This window comes from Alexandromys fortis, unplaced genomic scaffold (genome assembly GCF_014885135.2).
Source record: "Alexandromys fortis isolate MF-2015 unplaced genomic scaffold, M_Fortis_MF-2015_v1.1 scaffold_8_9099976_23576923, whole genome shotgun sequence".
In the NCBI taxonomy this organism is placed as follows: Eukaryota; Metazoa; Chordata; class Mammalia; order Rodentia; family Cricetidae; genus Alexandromys; species Alexandromys fortis.
In genome coordinates, this window is record NW_026067899.1 from 6,896,376 (window position 1) to 6,914,551 (window position 18,176).

Consider the following 18,176-nt stretch of genomic DNA (forward strand, 5'->3'; position numbering starts at 1 on the left):
CAAAGCGACGCGCTGGCGGTGGGGACTAGAATGCACCCCCCAGGAGTTTGCTCTCCAGCCTCGCCCGCGGTACCCTAAAGCCGCGTGCCTCCGGGCGGGGGGGTGGGGAGAAGGGGAGAAGGGGAGGAAATTTCTCCTTGCTCTGCGTCCCCGCCCGCCCGCCCTGCCCGTCCCCTTCTCCGGCTGGCTGCCCTGCTCGCTCCGATGCCGACCTCGTCAGCCTCACTTCTGCAGGCGCGAGGCGGCTGAGGCGGCGTTGAGCTCAGGGCACGGCCATGGGACAGGGTGAGTGGGGGCGCGTGCGCTGCGGCCGGGGTACTGCCACTTTCCGCCTCGTGCTCGCTCTGGACGTCCGAGCCAGCCGTGCGGGGGAGGAACGGAGCTCGGGGCGGGCTGCGTGCGGACTGGACGGGCCAGGTCCCCTAGAACGGGGAGCTGCTTAGGAAAGCGGGGGCACTGCGCTCCGCCGCTCCGCGGGGAAAGTTTGCACAGGGGTTTAGTTCGTGCGCGTCGGGCCGCCAGAGGCCAAGGACTGCGGGCGTGGCGACCGTCCCGCGCCCAGCCTGCTCCTCCTCCTTCGCATTTGGGGCCGCTGCGCGCCGCCCCTCCGCCGCCAACTGGCTGCGGGCTGCGGCCGGGGCGGGGACCTGTGGCCTTCCTCGCTGCAGGCGCCCCCGGGCGGGGACCGGCCCGCAGGTGGAAGCGCCCAGGGGAGGCGGGTCCGCCCCCGGCAGCCGTGGGTCTAGGCGGGCTCTGGGCCGGCTCACTCCCGCCCTGACCCGCCGGCCTCTCCCACCCCAGCAGTGACGCGCCGCCTCCAAGCCCGAGCCCGCGCAGCGAGCAGCAGCGCGATGGACCGCAGCGCTCCGGATCCCGGACCCCGCAGCGCGCCCCGCACCCCCGCCCCGCAACCCGCGGGCTCCGTCGGGTAAGCAGAGGAGTCACCCTCCCGGCTGCCGAGGCCTCGGCGCGTTTCATCAACCCGCAACGCTCTCCCTGCAGGGTCGCATAGCTCCCGGGCCGAGCCACACGCGGCGGGAGACTGCGTCCTCCCCGGTGTCCCCGGGGTGGGGGTTCAGTGGTTTGGGCAGGCTTTTGCGACCGGGGTGGCAAAAGGACAGGCGAATGCCAGGCGTTGGGTGAGGAGTCCCGGAGCAAAAGTGGTAACAAAGGGTTCCTTGTTGAGGCTCTGGAGCCTGGGGAGCGACACCTGTAAATGCGCTCCAGGAAAGGAAGGAAAAGTTCCACTGGCCGAGGGCTCAGGCCCAGGAGGATCAATACTGTCAAGGTGACTGCATAGAAGGGGTTTTCTGAAAGCCCACGGAGGGCGCTGCAAGGTGTGCCAGCTGTCAGCCCGGCTTGACAGTTCCGGGAGCAGGCGGGGTGCTTGCCTCTGACTGGGGGTGTGTGTGTGTGTGCCTCTGGCCAATTGGTGATGCCAAAACCAAGCGCAAAGTCGCATTGGCAAACAGCTATACTTTTTTTTTTTTAATCGTCACGTGCCTGAGGAGCGATTGGAGGGGAAGGGGATGTCACATGGTGAGTTAATATTAAATGAAGCATGCCTGCCTGCCAAATATGCTAGAAATCACCCTGTTAAACGTTTGGGTAAACAATAGTGAGAACAGGTAGTCCCGCAAGGGCCGAGGAGAACTTTAGAGTAAGTAACCTTTGTCGTGGTAAACGGTCAAGCTAGTTGACCGTCTTAGTTGAAGACGTCCCGACATGCACCTTCTTTCCCATAAGGCAGTTTTCATTTTTCTATGTTAATCAGAACGTAGAAATGCCATAAACAGAATATGAACATTCCAGAAATAGGAACATTAAGGAACCGTTGACTTTGTAAGCAATGAATGAGAGTCGTTCAGTTTTTTTTTTTTTTTTTTTTCTTCCTGGTTTAAGAGTGAAGAAGTCATTTTTCCCTGGAACATGACAGGCGTTTCCTTAGGAGCAAGTCACAGCATGTTTATTCATCAGAGGCCGCGCGAGCATTGGCAGTTGTCTAGAGGAAACGTGGAAGACTCTCAAGGCCACATGACTAATCTAACAGATATTTAGTGTAATTCTTACGTAGAGGAAACATGCAGTGTCTGAATTCGCTTTTTTCTCCTCTAAATTTTGACCTTCTCCATGTTACTGTCCCTTTTGATGTAGATCTCCACTTTTTTTTTTCCCCTTTTGGCCTTGTTTTTTTTTTTTTCACTATTCAGATCCTAGTGTGTATCATTCCATTTACCCTTTCAATGTATTGCTCAGACGAGCCTAGAACAAGACCTGGAAACAGCTGGAGATTTAGTTAACTGCCTTTCACAAGACTTCAACTCTCACAAAGTGACGGAGAGTTGCATTGGTGCCTTTGGTAATAGATTACTTCTCTAAAAAATAGAAAATTAACAAAATGCACTTACGAATGCTCGGAATCAATGATGTGCTTTGAAGTAAAATGGGTGAGTTCAGATAGCTCCGTGATGAAGAAGTACACAAGGAGTTTTCTAGTGACAAGCCTAGAATACCCCAGGTATTCTAGGGAATATTCAAGGTACACTTGAGAGCTTGGAGGCTAAACTTCATGGGTTCTTTAGGAGTATGCATATAATTTCTCAGTGAAACATTTTGCTGTTTCTAAAACTTACATAATTTATTTATTTTTGAGTCAGATACTGTTTAGCCCATGCTGGTCTGGAACTTTATCTAGAGTTTGAATTCCTATCTCTATCTCCCAAGTACTGAGATTACAGGTATACACCAGCACACCTCACCGAAGAAAATATTTCAAAGAACCTTTGCCTCAACCTCCCAAACTTAAGAAATCTGGAAAAGTGCAGCAATACATGAGCTACAATAATACCTGACAGCATCCTTTTAAAAATGAGTTCCTAGCGGCCTGCCTTCTTCTACTTATTTGTCTATTGGCATGTAATTCTAAGTGCTTGTTATATTTGTTGGTTATTCCGTCTTAACTTTGGATTTTTCATATATATATATGTATATATACACATATATCTATATACACACACATTTAAAAAGGTTTAAATTGTGGAAAATAAGAGTATTTAGGAGGTGGCAGGGTGCAGTTTTAATATAATTGTTGGTTTTGAAGGTTGGTTCCTTACTGTATAACTAATTATATTATGACTCAATAGCCTAATAGCTGGTGAGGCCTACTTAAAAGAGGTTCTCTGTTGTCTGTAATTTCCCAAGGTGCACGCTGTTGTAACAGGTTATTTGAAAGACAAATCAACGCAGCTACTATTTCACAAAGGGGACCAGAGGAAACCCTCTGTTCAAGTTCCTGAGCCAATTAGGAAAACCTGAAGTTTGAGGTGACTGTTCATTGTGCTCACTGATTTGAATAGTCTCCTGAACATGGTAAGATCTTAAAAGGAAAAAAAAAAACCAAAACCCTATGTTTTAACAAACCATCGGTGTTGACTCACTAGCGGAGAGCTATAGTTTAGATATGGTTTTCTGATGGAGGTGCCTTGTTTGGAAACTTGACACCCCCTCCCCCCAATAAAACAGAATTGAGGTGGTACCGTTAACAGGTGACTAGGGAATATTAATGGAAGGGGTTGGCTGCGAGTAGAGAGTACTGTTGTAAAGTGAGCCTGGCTTTCTCTGCTTCCTTTTGCTTTGGTTCTCATGGTCTCCGCTGTGGTACCTGCACTGTCTGGTGTAGCCAGCAAGCCCTCACCTGATGGACAGATAGGGCTGCCTGCACTCTGGCTTTAGCCTCTCCAGCTGTAGCCAAACACAACTCTTTTCTTCCAGAAGTACCCAGTCACAGGCATTATTTGATTGTAACTTAAGATGGACCTGCAGTACAGTGTTTACAGTAAAGTTGGTTGGTCTCCCTCTTCCAGCTCGCATTGTTTTTGTTACATATTAGCACATTCAGGGAGTAGCATTATTTTAGGAAAACAAAACGTAGCCCCTTGGCTACTACTGCTTCTTTGAAACATTAATAATTGTGATATTGCATGTCTCAATAAAAGTTATGGTAGCTTAAGTTTTTTTTCTCAGTGTTTTCATAGATTTAAGTCACAGCATAGCATGGTGAGACATCTGGGAGAGATGGGAGCCACCTGCTTAGAGGTTGTGACTGCCTTGTGACCACCTGCTGGTCCTCAAGGGGTCTTTGCTCTAGTGACCACACCCAGTGCATTTTACCCTGACTTCTGGCTCACCTCTGTAGTCCCTCATTAGTTTCTTAGTTCTCTTTTTTATTCTAAGTATCCACTCCTAGTCATTGGCTCCTTTTCGCGTAGGCTTGCCTTTTTGACTTTGAAAAATGCTGCTGAGTTTAGACTTCAGAGCCTCTGAATTTCAGCAGCTTTGATTTTACTTTGAGATTAAATGTTTGTTTATTTTTCCCATGGGTTTGTTTGTCTTGTGGTGAGCCCTGCTAAGTGGAGGCTGACATCGAACTCGCGATCTTCCCTCATCAACCTCTTGGAAATTCTGGTTTTGTGTGTGCTATGATACTAGGTTAAAGTTTGCATGTTACTTACATGGTTTAAACACACACACAGATTTTGAAACAAAATTGCAAAAAGCAATTGATTAGAACTCGGTTCTAGCACTAGTTCCAACAGACCAACCCAATATAGAATGTAGTCAGAGTATTTGAGCCTTGAAGTTAGTTAATGGTTTAAGCTGGTAATGGTAAACAACTAGTTATGCTTTAACCAGCTCCCTGCTGATTAACTCAGCTGAGTTGTTTTCTATAAGTAGTGTGCTGTCATCTCCATAGTGAATGCTTTCAGACCCTCCTCTGACTGTAGGAGCTGTCCAGTTCTCAGATCTCCGCCCAAATCATAGCATTGTGAATTCATCTAAGTAATTTTCCTTCTGAATATTCATAGGTGTCACATAATATGCATCCTCTATGTACGTTCGTTGTCTGGCATCTATCGTCTCTCTGTGTCTATTCTATAGGTTCTCACAGAGAAGAAAGTGAGCTGGCTTAATTTGTACTGTGACATGAATATTATTATCACTTACTAGTTTCCTTGATTGGAAATGCTGGGTTGGTTGGTGTGTCTTTGAAGTGACAAGCACTGTTGAGACACTGGTTGGAGAGTTGAAAGGTTTTAAGAGGTGAGGGTAGTAACCAAACGTGATTTTCCTTTCTACTGTGAATAGCCAGTGTTAGTAGTTAAAAGTTTCTTGTGCTCAGTAATGGGCGCAAAATATTACATAGAGCATTCCAGAAAGAAACGGTTCGTAAATGTTAAGTCGCATTTCTTCCTGAGTAGCGTGATGACATATTGTGCCGTCTGGAGTTATTCTGTCTTAACCAACCCAGCAGGTGAGTTTGTTTACCCACACTCTGTCTCTGCTGGCTACCATTGATCCCTTGGTAGCCATCTTGGCTGTCACATAAGCCGATAAAGCACAATAGTGTTTTAGGGTCAAGAAACCATTATTTGGCCAGGCGATGGTGGCGCACGCCTTTAATTCCAGCACTAGGGAGGCAGAGGCAGGCGGATCTCTGTGAGTTCGAGACCAGCCTGGTCTACAGAGCTAGTTCCAGGACAGGCTCCAAAGCCACAGAGAAACCCTGTCTCGAAAAACCAAAAAGAAAAAAAAAAAAAGAAACCATTATTTTCTAGGTGTCTTAATGCTTGTTATTCCAGGACTGGGGAAGTTGAGGCAGGATGATTGCCATGAGTTCCAGCCAACCTACAGAGTGAGACATGGTCAATAATAATAATAATAATAAACCAGGAAGAAACACTCATTTTACTTAATGATGGTCCCAGTATTCCAGGATTTATGAATCTGAAAATTTAGCTATGTCACAAATAAGTTAAGGGCTCTCTTGAATTGAAAGTACAAGGTGATTTGAAAGAGACATTCACCTCCCACAACCTTTGTTATGATAATGTTCCATGTTCTTTTTGTTGTTACCAACACCTCACCATTCCTAGTTTATAGATTAAGATTTATAGATTAAGCTCTCTGAGGTAGTATCGTAAGGGTTTAGAACCAGCTCCAGTTTCAGACTTCCACGGGAGCCTTGGGACCTGATCCCCACAGAGAAGAGTATGCTTATTCCCTTGGAGGAAAGGCATCCAAACTTTGTGTCTCAGTACTCAGGACCCTGGTGTTAATCACCGAGAAAAGGCAGCGTGATTGCTGACCTCAGCTTGAGACCTTATCTTTGGAATCATGTGCATAGGCTGGCATTCTTTACTTGCCCAGATAAGCTTTTATTTATATATTTTTTTCATTTTTGACTTTTCAAAATGTAAATGTCAGAGTCTTAGTTGACCTTGCTTTGAAGGATCTTACTGTTGTGATTGCGAGGCAAGTCTGGAATAGACAGGGGTTCACAGACTCACGCTTGGCTTTCCCGGCTTCTGTCAGTGGCGTTAATTGGAGAGCTGGGGACAATGAAGAAAAAATTTACTGTTTTCTTCTGCCTCTGTTTGGGTGCGTTCTTGGTTCTAAAGTTTAACTGTTGAATATTTAGCCTAAAGTTTCAACGGAAGAACCACCCAGGTAACTTCAAAACCAAAGTCTGCTCTTCCTCACACACCTGCCTGTTCTGGTTTGATTGGCTTGGTCTAGGCCAAGGGCATGGTGTTGGCTTTGAGTGATTGGTTGGCATCACCAGCTGATGTTGGGAGGGGAGCACTGCTGTTTTTTAAAGAACTAAGTTTGAGTTTCTAAAGATTCTATTCGCATTATGCAAAGTATTTTTTACGTTTTACATGGTTGCTTTTTTTTCCCTCCCTTTTTGGTTTCTTGAGACAGGGTTTCTCTGTAAGCTTTGGCTGTCGTGGAGCTAGCTAGATCCATCTGCCTCTGGCTCCCTAGTGCTGGGATTAAAGGAGTGCACCATCACTGCCTGCCTGTCCTTTTTGAGGAAGTGTATTAACTTCATCTTATACTTGCTGAATTAGCATCTATGATCACAGAACACCAGTAGACGTGGGAATATTGGAAGCAAGATCTGCTTCCAAAGCTGTGTCTTTCAACAGCATAACACACTGAGTTTACAACTGTGTCATTTATTAGTTCTGGTGTTACGACTAAGGACTCAGAGAGGTTTTTGTTTGTTTGTTTGTTTGTTTTTGCTAGACAGGGTTTCTCTGTAGCTTTGGAGCTTGTCCTGGAATTACCTCTTGTTGACCAGGCTGGCCTTGAACTCACCTCACAAAGTACTCGGATTAAAGGCGTGCACTACCACCTGGCTCAAAGTGGTTTTTATTTCATGTGGTCTCAAAGTTCATTCTCATAGTTCTTTTCAAAACAATGTCTACATTTTATATATTTAAAAAATACTACACATTCCAGTGATTATAGAAGTATGTGCCATTGGAAAGGAGGTTAAATACTTGGGCTGTGTGTTGGAGCCCACAGTGAACTATTTTTGGTAAATTATGTTTCCAAACTCACAGTAAAGCTTATACTCCTAGTAAATGGCAATCCTTTGTTACTTGACAAGGTGTTTATGTGTGTCATGTGGCTGTGAAATTTATTTGCAGCAAAATTTCAAAAATAAGAGACCTTACCAAATGAGAAGCATGAAATTGTTTAGTAAAACAATACTCAGTTTCTCCCTCAAAAATCTTAATTTCCTCTGAGTGAGTCAAGCAGGAAATGGTAACAATTTTGTAGCATGTATTTACATAGCAGTGCTAACCAAGCCTCCGTACACCCCACCCCATCCTTGTCCCCTCCAAGACAGGGTTTCTCTGTGTAGTTCTGGCTATCCTGGAACTCACTTTGTAGATCAGGCTGGCCTCCAACTCAGAGATCCACCTGTCTCTGCCTCATAAGTGCTGGAATTAAAGGCATGTGCTGCCACCACCACCCAGCATCTTATTGAGACTTCTTATCATTTAATTTGTCAAATCCTCAGTTTAGTTCTTATTTTTATATGAAACGATTTGGATGGGAGACACTGGGAAATTGGCTCCTGACTGTAACTACTTTGCTGAAGAAATTATCTGTAATGTGTAGGGAAAAAAATGAAACATGATACCATCAGTACTTTGGTGCCAACTTAACGTTCTGTTTATTCTTAGAACTTAAGATACCATACCTACCGCGTGGGGTTGCAGACTGTGGCCTGACAAATGGTGACCTATATATAGGTCAAGACAGGTCTCTTATTTTCATTTTTAAAATTACGGTAAACAATAACCACGGCATAACATTTACTGTCTTAGAGGTCTGGATGTGTACGTTAAGTTGTATTGTATTAACCATATTGCTCTGCAGTCATCACTCCCATCTCCATATTCTGTTAATTTTCATTCAGCAAGAGTGGTCTGCTTCCCCCTTTGGAGGCTCCGAGCAACCATTCTGCTTTTTGCCTGTCGTTTGACCCTACTGACCGTCTCTCATAAGTGGGATATAATGGTCTTTTGTGACCTGTTTGTTTCGCATGGCTTCAGTGTTTGCATGTTGTATCATGTAGGACCACTTCATCCCTTTGTGTTGGTCAGTAATATGTTTGTATGTAAAGATCCAGTCATCCATCTGTGGATGCTTTGTTTCTACCATATTTTAGTTACTGTGAGTAGTGATGTTATAAATGTGAGCGTACAATTAGCACTTAGAGACCCAGCTCTCGGCTTTTAGATAGGTGGTGAGAAGTGGAATTGGCGTCTCATACCATCTGCGTCTGCCTGTCAGCCCACTAGCCTGCTCTCCCTTCTTCCCTCCCTCCCTCCCCTCCTCCTCCATTCAAGATAGGGGGCCTCACTATGTAGTCCAGATCAGCCTGGAACTCAAGATTGGCTTCAGCTTCCCAACATGGGTGTGTTGCTACCATGGCTGCAGTCTTTAAATGCCTTTTAATTGTTGGAGACAGGGTCTTACTCCATAGCTCTGGCTTTTTTTGAAACTTGCTATGCAGCCAGAGCTGTCATCTGCCTCCGTTTACTGGGTTTCCAAGCATGTGTTGCCATGCCTACCTCTTTTTAATTGTTTGAGGAATTTTCATAGTGTTTTTCTACAATAGTTATATCATTTTACATTCTGATTAACAGTAGATAAAGCTTATAATTTCTTCACTTTCTCACCAATTATAATTTTCTGGTCATGCCTCATGCCGGTAGTAGCCAACCTAGTGTTATGACAGTGCGTCTTATTCTGTGTTTGATTTATAATTTATACTGGTTAGTGAAAGTCATGCAGCTTTCAGTTATGTATCTTCTTTCGGCCTCTTCTCTATCTTCTTGGGAGATTTAATCTGTTCAAGTACTTTAAGTGTTTTTGAAAAAAAAATTTCGTTTTTGATCCTAGGTATTCTTTGGAATTAATTTCTTGTTCTCTACCAGTGTTTTGGAGAAACTGAACTGGCTGGCACCCATGCTTTTGCATACTGTGTTCACAATGCGATTGAGCAGACCAGATTATGGTCTTGTAGCCTGCAGAGCTGAAAACGTGCACATTCAGATGCTCCTTGCAAAACTTGGTTGACCCCCCCCCCCAGCCTCACCTATGAAGGGAAAACATGAAGTATTGATTTTTTTTAATTGAAAAAAAAAGTATTTACTTTTAAATACTGAACACAAATGTCAGTTGGCTCTAAATGATTTATACATTCGTAAAAGAAAATATATCATCTATCAGAGGTTTTGCAGAATAGTAAATTGGTTTTCCTTTTCAAATGAAGGCTAGACTTGGCCCTTGGCAAATGGATTTGAATTTTAACATTTAGAGAATATTGGATTAATATTCATTATCTTATATCGGCTGGACTTTTAGACGCCTGTGCTAGGGAAAGCTTCACAAATAATGGCAGATGTGGTACAGTTTTCAGACATAAATGCCCAGGAAGAAATGAACATGGTATCTGTTGTTTTCTAATTTATTTTACATTTCTCTCTGTGTGTGTGTATGTGCGTGTATGTACGTGTGTGCCTGGAGTCAGAAGTTAAGTCAAACTGTCTTTATAATTTCCAGCAATATTTTTAATGTTGTTCAAGATATTTCTCAGCCTTGGGCCTTTCAGTGTTCCAACTTTAGTATGATAGCTATGAGCGTTTTTTTTATTTCATGACACTGCTTTGCTAAATTTTTTCCCCATCTGTTGTAATAAAAACAAACTAAAAGTATGGGAGAATGAAGTTTCCCAGGACTATTTATAGAGGGCCAAGGGGCTCCAGTTTTGCATACAAGCTCCCTATCTGAGGAATGCCTGCTTGGGAAAAGGCTCTTCAGTGATTGGCTGGTCCTTAGGAAATGTGAGACCTAAGCTGGGGTTGCTGGTTTTTCACAGACTGAATTCACAATGCTGCCCATCATTTTAAAGCTTTAGGGATGGATTTCAAACATCCAGAAACTGGAAGTGAATTTTGAAGTGTCTTCGCCAGTGCGTTAAAGGGGGTGGTGGTCTCAGGTTTGAGACGGTAAAGAATGGAAAGGCAGCTAGATCGATTTGTAGCATTGAGTGGACTTTAGGTAGTGAATACCTCTTGTCCAGAACCGAAGTCGCCATGGCTTCCAGACAGTAAATTGTGTCTCGCTCTTCACTGTCATGTAGTAGGTGATACATTGATTATTTCCATGTCTTTCCATAAGGAAAAGGAAGCGAACTCATAGGAGTGTGATAGGAGAAAAGCTACTGAACTACAAATTTGGGTCAGTTTCTCAATTTTATTGTATAGAAAATGTGGAGCCCCATGAAGCCTTTCAAGTGTGCAGCCTCCAGGTTGTGAGAATGAAGGCCCTGGTTATGACTTGAGTCCCTCATTTGAATTTCCTGTATTTACCCTGCATTGCTTTCAATCGGACCATAATCCTGTATTGTTTTCAAAGTATGGGATAAAATGACATGTTATTTTATATTTATTTATTTATTTATAATTATTTGTTAAAATTTCCCCAGATTTGTAGAAAACGTGTCATTTGGACATTATTAATTTAATAGAGTCATTATTTTAAAAGAATATTTAAAAGAATTCCCTATTCGAGAAAATTTGATGTTTGGGAAAGATTTTAAGGTATTATTGAACATGAACCTGAGTTCTAATAGCTTGGGTTCATGATAGGGGTGTGCATAGTGACTCTGATCTTGTGTGTAGATCGACTTTGAAGTGCCAACACTGTTAAGTTTATCTTAAAGTGTGCTGGCACCATGGTGGAAAAACTGTTCCCAGTGTGGTTGGTTTGAAAACTTGATGCTGTCTTAAGTTTCTTTTCGCTGTTGCTGGTGATGAAATACTCTGATGAAAGTAATTTAGGGGAGAAAGGGGTTCATTCTGGCTTAGGGCTCATCGGTACAGCCCATCTACAGTGGGAAAGTCAAGACAAAAGGAGCCGTAGTTTACAGCTGGAGAAGAGAAGAGTGACGTTAGCTTGCCCAGCTCCCTTTCTCCTTTTGACTCTGTGCAGAATGTTAGTCTGTGCAATGGCACCAAGCTCCTGGTACACCTCAGTTAATCAAGATTATCCTTCAGGCATGCCCAGAGGCTCCTCTTCCAGGTGACTCTACAGTTTATCAAGCTGACAATTGAGATGAACCCTCACAAACACCAAGTAATTGACTGCCTTTGGGTGTATCTGCGAACGCCACCGCTTCCGTTTATGGCCTAATGCCATAGCTTCTGTCTGTATGACAAGATCTATTTCTAAGGAAGCAGTTAAGATCCTCAACCCTAGGTGAGGAATTTATGGCCAGTCCTGGAGGATTTCCATCTGTCTACTGTCTGCGTGCACACGAACACATGCTATTATTTCAGCAGAAACAGAAGTCTGGAAGGACTAGATGAGCCCAGGGGGAGCAGTGGTGGTCAGAGCCAGCGTTTTAACAGCTGTTGGGATTGTGTGTCAGTTCAAATAGTCTAGAAAAACAGGAAATTGAGCTGCTAATGGGAAAATGACCGGGGACCCTTCCATTCTGGGCTCACTGGATATGCCGCGCTTCCCGGACCAATCAGATCAACAGTAGTCAGGGTAATTATGGGAACCATTGAGTTCACTTTCTCACTTGTGAAAAGGGATAGGAGTGGTAGCAGAATAGAATGTCAGAGAAGCAGCCTGGTGTCCCTGCCTTATTATTTTGTGCCCAGTTGCCACTTGCTGTCTGAGAGGATGACATCTCTGTTTTCTGTCCTTGGGCCGCTCTCTCTGCTCTCTGTGACTCTGGTGGGTGGCTGCAAACTTTCTGAGCAAAGCCTGGCTTTGTCCAGTGCCTTTGTCCTAGCTCTTGTTCCTTCCTATGTGTCACCCCCCCCAAACATCCTCCATCCTAAGATGTGTCATTCTCGGTCTCCAGAGAGCAGTTAGATGCTCTTGATTTTTTTTTTTTTACCGTGCTTCGAGAGAGTGAAGCTGGAAGTAGCAGAAAGGAATGTCTATAAGGGAAAAGAAGTGCGTTTAAAAATGTTGATTTTTCTTTTAGGGTCATATGCTACCAGACTTTATCTCTGCATAAGTGCTTATATACAGTGCATGAATGCATGCTTATGTGTATGCACATGTGCACATGTGCTTCTGTGGAAAAGCCAGAGATTGACCATGGGTGTACATAGGTGTATTGCTCTCCATCTTTTTTTTTTTTTTTGGCAAAGTCTTCCTCCCTGAGCTCAGATCTCACCAGTTGGCTAGAGTGCTGACCACAGAGTCTGGGGATCTCCCTGTCTCTGCTCCAGCACTAGGGTTACAGATGTCTGTTGTACCATATCATGCCCATCTTGTCGCGCAGTGCTGGAGATCTGAGCTTCGCCCTTATGTTTGTGTGGCAGGCACTTCCTCCCACAGCCCCCACACTTTTCTGTTTTCTCTCTTTTGTAGATTCGCTTTTGCTGTCCTAGCGTCTTCCCTATGAACTGTTTTTCTATCTAGGAAAGTGTGAGCTGTGCCATCATTTCACAGAAAAAATATTTAACTCAGGTGATCTGAAAGGAAATATACTCACTTTCCCCTTAACATCCTATTCGGGACAAATTTTCTCTCTCCAATGTATTTCCACCTCTAGTTCACTGTCCTTATCCATATTTTCTTTTTGAAATGGAGTCTGCTTTGGAAGGTGCGCTGTTCAGAAGGGATTCTCACCTTCCAAGTATGCAGTTACATGTTTTGTTGAACTGTATAAGGACTTCATTCATACAGAATGCTAAGAAAACGCAGCCCTGGGAGTTGTTAAGTCTGAGAACGCATTTCCAGCACTTAAAACAAATGGGTTTGAATTTATTTAGAGAAGTTTTTAGGATTTTGAAGTCAAATTCATGATTTTAGGTACATTTTTGAGGTGCAACATTTTGGGATTTGCATTTTTACAGACGGAGAAGGCTGCAAGCTTGAATTGATGGTGCTGCTAAAAGCTTCTGGGATTAAATGAATACTAGTCATAGCCTTTGATAACACAAATCCATTCTCTACCCATTAAGCACATTTGAAGTTAAAATTGGCCAGCTGTAGCAGCTAGTGCCTGTAATCTCAGCAGTAAGGAAGGTCGAGGCAGGAGGATTTCTGTAAGCTCAAATTGAGCTATATGTGTAGTTTGAGGTCTACCTGTTGTTCTGAGCAAGAGCTTCTCTCCAAATCAGAGAGAGAAAGACAAAGACAGAAAGGGGATAAGGGGGCCAATCGTCAACAGTGGAGTATTTGAAAATTGAATTAGGTCATTCATTGGTTCTTTATAATGACTTTGTCAGCTAAGTGGCTTAGAGACCACAGTTCTGGAATCCCACAATATTTGAGCTGGTTTGGACACAAAGGTGAAGTAAATTACTGATAGTAATGGTTTGGGCCCCTACAAAGGGAAAAAAGGATACCAGAGGCCTTTTGTTTCACAGACAGGGACCAAGTGGTGAGCATGTCGTAACTTCCAATCTGTCCATTTTCACTGTGTGCTTTGAGAGAGATTTCCTATCAAGGAAGCGATTTGTAAAAGTTCCTGTGCTTTGCCAATCACTCCCGTCGTGAGAGGCATTTGGGATGTTTTACGTGTTGGCGCAAAGGGCCCAGCCCTCTGTTGATTCTAGCATTATTCATCATGCAGTGAGATTCGGGTGGTGGGTGAGGAACGTGTCCAGGTTTAGTCAGCACAGAGCTGCTACGCCATTGTGGCTCTAGGGCATTTTCTGGGAATGAGGCACAGCCTCGCAGGCTCCAGCAGATCCTCTCAGGGACATGTAAGGAGGACAAAGGTACTATTGCTTGGGAGTCCAGAAGGGAGGTCAAACAGTGTAAAGCAGCCAAGGAAAAGCTCTTTTGGGGGATGCATGCGTTTAAATCTCAGGATTTTAAAGGTATAAAATCATGTTTATTTTCAAAATTGTGAATGTTTTGAAATTTGTGGTAAAAACTCCATTTATATACAATTTGATTTTTTAAAATTTGTGTATCAGTTGTGTGTATTATTTTCTTTCCTTTAGCCCTTTGTAATTGGCTAACATTTTCACACTGTTTACCTCAGAAACCGATTTCAGGGGGTTTTAAAGGGGAGAACTGTCTTTTATTCTACTTAGGTTAGGTGAGAATGTGTCTTTTGCTAAATGCAAATATCAGGATGATCAAACTTGTACTTGGGATGTAGATGAAAAAAAAGGACCAGCAGCCAAGATCATAATTCAGAGAGTTGATAAATCAAAGACAACAGCTTCTGACGGTGGAGAAACACTTGCTTGGGCTGATGCTGGCTGGCCTTGTCACTAAACAAGCAATTCTGAGGGCTTTGATCTATGGCCCTGTTGTGAAACACTCAAGTGATCTTAGATTATTTGCAATGTTTTATGCACAAGATTGTATACAACCTCTTCAAGAGCAACTTATGTAACTTGGGGGACACAGCTTGGCTCAAACCTGACGTGTCTCCCAGAGGCTCATGTTTGGGGAACTTGACTCCCAGCTGGTAGCACTCTTTTGGAAGGAATGTTTTGGGCCTAGGCTAGCTGAGGTGTGGGTCACTGGGGCTGGCCTTTGAGGGCTGACGGCAGCCTGGTGCTACTTCAGGTTCTAGCTCTGTTTCACGGTCCTTCCAAAACTGGTGCCTCCGATACAGGGTCCGGCTGCCCAGAAATCCCCCTGGCTTCTTCATCCTACCAGGGATAGGAAAAGCCATGAGCCAGAGTGAACTTGTCCCTCACAAGCTGCCTCTGTCAGTATTTTGTCCCCGTAAGAAAAACGATACGGCAGCGGGGCGCTCTAATCTGTAGTCAGATTGACAATTAATGCCGATAAAGGTAACTGTACTGTGTGTATGGGTTGTATCACTATCTGGTTCTTGTTTTCCCAGTAGGTGGTATGTATATTTGAAATGACATGGAATGACATAAAACAGTGAGAAGGCTCTTTTGAGCCCCTTCGTGAGGGCTGTGTAGATTCCCCCCTCCCAGGTGATAGGTATTAATATCAACAGCCCTTGCGGGGACAGAGTGGCTCTTACCTATAATCCCAGCACATGGGAGGTTGTGGCAGGATACAATGAAATCGGATCAAGATCAGCTTGCGTAAGAGTGGGACCGTCTCAAAAGCAACAGTAAGACAACTCTGAACAAGCATAAGCAAAAGTCATCACAAATCAAAGCACACTTGCAACAACAAAATGAGCATTTCCTGTCCCCCTCCCCGCCCCCCCAGCCGTACCCAGGCCTCATGCATGATCACGCTGATCGCTAGTTTTACTGTTTCCTTGGGATCCTCATAGGAGACTGTATTTTTTTTTTTACTGTTACATTTATTTTTTCCCTTATTTTAAATATTGATTTATTGAGCTATGCATTTTTTCTCTGCTCTCCTCCCTTCCTCTCTCCTCCCCTTCAACTATCTCCCATTACTCAGATCTTGTAGGAGGCTATAATTTAAAATTTTTTCACCTGATGGCGGTGGCACATACCTTTAATCCCAGTACTCGGGAGGCAGAGGCAGGTGGATCTTTGTGAGTTTGAGACCAGCCTCGTCTATAAGAGCTAGCTCCAGGACAGGCTCCAAAGCTTATAGAGAAACCCTGTCTCAAAAAAACTAAAGAAAAAAAATTTTTTTCTCCTCAGGTACACACAACAAACAATTTAAATAGTAAGCAATATACTGGTTAGTAGATTCTGGTGCTAGCACACTAACAAAGTTATTTTTTTAATTATTTTTATTCTTTAAGTGTGTGTGTGTGTGTGTGTTTATGTTTACATATGAATCCTGTGCCCTCAGAGAACGTAGGATCTCCTGAAGCTAGAGTTACAGGTCATTTAGGAGCCATCTTGATGTGGTTTCCTGTGAGCCCTCTGTTAGCACTATGGGCGCTCTTAACCATGGAGCCCTCTCTCCAGTCCCAATAAAGTTGTCTTCTGACAGAAATAATACTTTACGATGAATGAGATGTAAAATTTCAACCAATTAAATAGCATGAAGATCTTGTTTCATGGTCACGTAGCCTCTTCTCAGGTAATCAAGAGCCGTGTGCCCTGCACGTGAAGAAGTGTGTCTTTAGTCATCAGCAAAAGTGTGTTTGCATATTGTTTTCTTTACCCGGTAATGCTGGTTTGTACCTTGCTTTAAATTTGGTAGACCTTAGTATGCGATCCTATTCCTTATAAAGTCCCCCCACCTTTTATCTTCCTGTTGGCAGGCATTAGCCTTTTGCTACTAAGTGATCACGATAATACTCTTACATCTCCTGTGAGATAGGAAAAAGAAAGGCTGAGGCCGTGTTCTTGGTTGCGACTTCTGTGTAAATATCAGATTTTTCATGTCATTTCTGCACAGACTCAGACCAGCAGCGATTAGCTTTTAGATGGGAATTATTTGAATTTGTGGGGACTTGAGTCGTAAGTTGATGCTGGGGATGGAAGCAAAAGAGCTGCTTCTCTAGGAAAGTAGGAGAAATTCCACTGTGCTGTACGTTGGCGTGGGTAGAGTACTAACTTACTTCTGTAAGCACAGACGGCAGGCAGTTGCTGAGATGCCGTCAAGTGCGGTACTGTAAAATCACTGGCGTAGATTTTCCATCATTCTTGAGATTCTGTGTTAGCTTTGTGGTCCCTGTGGTCCATACTCAATTTGATTCTCACTCTTTAAAAAGTGAAAATTCCTAGTGCTGTTGCTGCTACCATTTTATATTTATGGGGCAAAATTCACAGGACACATAGACAGTGCCGTTCGTTAGGTTTAATATTCCTGCTTGAGTCAGGACAGGAAAGGAGCCTTTGATTTGTAAGGCAGGCTAGGAGGTCTGAAATTGAAGAAGGCAGGAGTACCTAACCATTCTTTCTTGTGTCAAGGCTGGAAAATCCAAACTGTTGGTGGCCTTGGCCTTTTGGTGCAGGACGCCTATTAGCAGAGGAATATGCCTGTTGACACAAGCAACAATGGATTGAAACATAAGATGGAATTGTGAATGGTCTATTTGTTCCGGCCCTAGAAAGAACGGTCAAAAATTGGGAGATGTTAGGAAGGCAAGAAATTAAATTGTGTCAGGCGTGGAGGTGCAGGCCTATGTCTAAAGCACTCTTTGTGATCCAGAACTCTAAGGACCCCGACAGGAGGATTTGAAGGTTCAGGTCACTCTGGACTACATCATGAGGTACTGTCTCAAATAACAAACCCGTAACAACTTCCATCTCCCCAGATGCCAAATGATTACCTCCATAGCACAACCATGCTCATTGACAGTTCTGAGGATTCTTTTCTCCCTAGATTTAAGTGTTGCTGGATTTGTGGCTTGGTTTTTACCAAAATGGGTGTAAAACTACAAACTATAGTTCATAGAAACACATTCATCTGTAGTTTTTTTCTTCCTTTTTTTCCTAAGGATATTTTGGCAATGCAACGGCATTTTCTAGTCTCCTAAAATAAGATGAACTCCTAAGCCAGAACTTATCTTCACAATCAACAACAGCAAAACAATAAGACCTTTGAGGGAAAGGTAGGGCGGAAAGGGAGGTGTTGACAGGCATGGGTATGAGGGTGTATGCGGGGGAGGCGAGAGTAATCTGGATGCATTCTATACATGGATGGGATTTTCAGTGAACACAATTAATTCAAAACAAAACAAAAAGCCCTTTGTGAAATGATAACCTATGGACAGGTGATCCTGCAGTCTTGGTGCATTTAAAAGTGAGTCACATTCCCTTCATTCAGAGCTGCAGCCTACTGACAATTGGCTGGGGGAAGGAACCAGCACACTTGGCTCCCTGGCATTTAACAGCATTGGTTTTGGTTTCAGACAAAACTGGTCCATCCAGAAGTCATCAGGCACTTGGCAGGCTGCTGTC

At 43.7% G+C, this 18,176-nt stretch overlaps 1 protein-coding gene across 4 annotated transcripts in view; it reads left to right on the top strand.

Moving 5' to 3' along the window:
* The first annotated feature begins 156 nt into the window (after positions 1 to 156).
* Positions 157 to 18,176, top strand: part of Cobll1 (cordon-bleu WH2 repeat protein like 1) — a 146,131-nt gene continuing 128,111 nt past the window's right edge. For all 4 annotated transcript variants that reach the window (XM_050122204.1, XM_050122214.1, XM_050122212.1 and 1 more), the window contains exons 1-2: positions 157 to 285; positions 802 to 928. In XM_050122204.1, the coding sequence (XP_049978161.1) occupies positions 276 to 285; positions 802 to 928 (137 nt within the window). In that variant the 5' untranslated portion in view covers positions 157 to 275. The remainder of the gene's footprint in view (positions 286 to 801; positions 929 to 18,176) is intronic.